This window comes from Sapajus apella, unplaced genomic scaffold (genome assembly GCF_009761245.1).
Source record: "Sapajus apella isolate SASKATOON/1434 unplaced genomic scaffold, GSC_monkey_1.0 scaffold86, whole genome shotgun sequence".
NCBI lineage: Eukaryota > Metazoa > Chordata > Mammalia > Primates > Cebidae > Sapajus > Sapajus apella.
The window spans coordinates 226,191-229,350 of NW_022437026.1; the positions used below are offsets into that span (position 1 = coordinate 226,191).

A 3,160-nucleotide genomic window follows, 5' to 3' on the forward strand; every position below is an offset into this window, starting at 1 on the left:
ATATAACAGTACACATTGTGACTGTATATATATGCATAAAATTTTAGAAATCAAAGAACTCTCTTATAGTTACCAAAAGCAGATAAGTAGTTGCTTGGAAGGAAGGGCTGGTGGGGAGAGGATGGACTGAAAAGGGCGTTGGCGCTGTGGTCACACAGGTGTATTTGTTGTCAAAACTCTAAAATGTGTGCTAACATGTTGCATTTTATGTAAATTCTACCTCAGTAATATTTATTTTAAAAGGCATAATGTAAAATATGCATATACACATATACACAATATAGTCTCTAAAAAGCAAAGTTATCTTTTTATGTGGCAGTTATTCATATTAAACTTTTTAACCTTCTCAATTCTCTCAACCCATCAGTATAGAAATAGTTGCAAGTCCACATGTCCCTTGTTTCTGTTCCAAATAACTGTTCTAGTTATCCATAATTCACTATTTAAATAGGAGTACATGATATAGAAAATAATTACGTACATCACCCGTCCTAATGAGTGATTTAGAATTGAAGAGCACTGCCAAACAAAAGGTTGTAGATTTACAATTAACATCTAATTATGCCGTAGTGTATGTTTTTAAATTACAATAGAATCTACCAATGGTTTCCTCAAATAAGTCTCAAATTCCTGATAATGTGAACATATACATCATAAATACATACTATTCTTAGGTAATATGCTGTTCTAGAGAAGAATTTAAAAAATTTACAACGACCTTCACAATAGAAGAAACCAGGGAAGTATAAAATATCTCTTAGGCTCCTGTTTTTGTCTACAACATACAATAACGTATGATCTGAATGACTTATGAAATTGTGGGTTCCTCATCATTTAGCCCATACCTTAGCTGCCACCGAAAGAGAGGCCTGTCTTAACTTAGGGTTTCCTAGAATCAGAAGAAGGGAGTGGCATGAAGGATAGAAAGCTCCAATCGCCTGAAAAAGCATCTCAACCAGTTTGTTCTGATACAGGTCAGAAATCCTGATATGAGTATAGATAGACAGAAACTGGCATAGAGTAAAAGGAATGAGATCACAATTTTCAAGGCATTTATGTGGGCCTTGGTCCTGGGGTCTCTCTGTCCTTTGTAATTCAGCTGCATTTTCTGGAGATGTTTCCACAGGGAGAAAATCAACAGGAGAAAAGAGATGAGGGCCACGGTAAATGGTGTTAGACTGAACATAGTCGTAGTGAATTTGACCGACGCTGAAAGTGTTGCAAAGTCACTCATACTGAAATTCCAAGATGTGTTTCCTTCACATCGATACAGCCATTCTTTAAAATGAATGTTTATTTTTAACAGATTTAAAAATAAGAAGACCAAAGTTCCTAGCAGAATCATCAGAATCACTTTATTTACTCTCCACTTCAAATAGAGAAAAGCAGGGCTAGAGAAACTGGCGATTCTGAGCAAATAAAAGATGCTGAGGATTGTAGCAAGCCAGAGACTGAAGTGATTAGAAACTGTCCAGCTAAAAATAATAGTTCTTAATCCTGTTCCAGTCACAAATGTAGCTGGATGATGCAGAAATACAAACTGACTTATTAAAGTTTCCCAGATCAGCCCAATTCTGGAGATTGCCAAGATAATGAGGATGTGATCAACTGGGGACAACTGTCTTTTACTGACCCATTCAATGCAGTTTATGAGTACTATGAATCCATTGCTCAAGTTCCCAATTATGAATTCTGCAATTATTATAAGAGTAAAGATACTCTGCAGGACACTTTCCATGTCAGAACAGAGAAAGTTCAAAGTCTAAAGGCACCGCTGGTTATTCACTGCTCTAAAATGCTATTCATATTCTTTAGTGCACGACGAAATTCTTCTTCCTTTTCCTTTTTCTACTTTTTTCATTGTTGGCTCAATGTCAAAGCAGAAATCTCTAAAGTTTGCTGATCGATCTTCACATGGCTGTTCTGGTGAAATCTTTATTTTTCTTCAATTTCTCTGTTGAGCACTAGCTAAGATATTTATGTCCTCACTATCGGCAGAAATATTTCATAGATGATTTTGAAGCAAACTTAAACACATTTGCATCCATGCAAATAAAGATATATTCTCTTTCATTGTTTTGTACTTTTTGCCTTGTCTAAGCTGTAGAAAATTTGAATCAACCAGCTTGAGTTCTGAGTACAAATACTGCATGATTCGTAGAATATGTAGCTAAATGAAGCTTTTATGGCTAATAGCACAGCCAATGAAGATTTATAAAACATGCAAAGACAGATCTACACATTTCAAAAGAGTGCTCAACTTCTTGTGGAGCTAAAGCTGGATCTTGTCAATACTGTGACTGAAGAGAAGCTCATCTACAGAGCATCCATCTTTCTCATTCCCTGCCTCTTCACTAATTAGCAGTGCTCACCACCATCCCCCATAGGCACCAAATGCCTTCACATTTTACCCACTTTTCCCTTCATATTTCTTTTCTAAACTGAAAAGTGAGTAAAAATAAATTTTACAAAATCAGTAACAGCTACCAAAGAAAACAGTACTGTATTATGTCATAACTTGCAAAGCTGACAACCAAGCAAGGAAACAAATGTACTGTTGCCCCCTTATCCATGAAGGATGTTCCAAGACCCCCAGTGGATGCCTAAAACAGCAGATAGTACCAAATTCTATATGCTATATATTTTTCCTATGTTCACCTCACTATGAAAATTTGAATGTATAAATACATTAAATTTAATGTATAAATCAAGCACATTTAAGATTACAAAAATAACTAATAATAAAATAGAACAATTAAAACAACATACCATAATAAAAGTTGCCAGGGGTGTTGGCTCATGCCTCTAATCCTAGCAGTTTGGGAGGCTGAGGCAGGACTGCTTGAGCCCAAAAGTTCGAGACCAGCCTGGGCAACATAGGGAGACCCTGTCTCTAAAATAAATAAAATTTTTTAAAAAAAGTTAAAAGAAATGTTAAAAGTTTTATATAGTATGGTGTCGCTCATTCTCTCTTGATATCTTACTGTAGACACCTACTTTTGGACTGTGATTGGCCTTGGGTAGCTGAAACCACAGATAAGGGGAAACTACTTTGTTCATTGTGAAGAGTCAAGCTTTCTTACCTCACCCCACTTTTTCAAACAATACCAAAAAAAAAGTGAATTACCAAAATTCTGAAAACGTGGAGACTCAAGAAAAA

The 3,160-nt window shown here is 35.7% G+C and overlaps 1 protein-coding gene across 1 annotated transcript; it reads right to left on the reverse strand.

The window, feature by feature from the left end:
• Positions 1-782: 782 nt before the first annotated feature.
• Positions 783-2,648, reverse strand: LOC116534139 (taste receptor type 2 member 13-like). Its single transcript, XM_032254310.1, is given in 2 exon segments — positions 783-985; positions 988-2,648. Coding segments are annotated over 2 exon segments (906 nt in total). The 5' UTR covers positions 1,739-2,648; the 3' UTR covers positions 783-830.
• Positions 2,649-3,160: the final 512 nt, after the last annotated feature.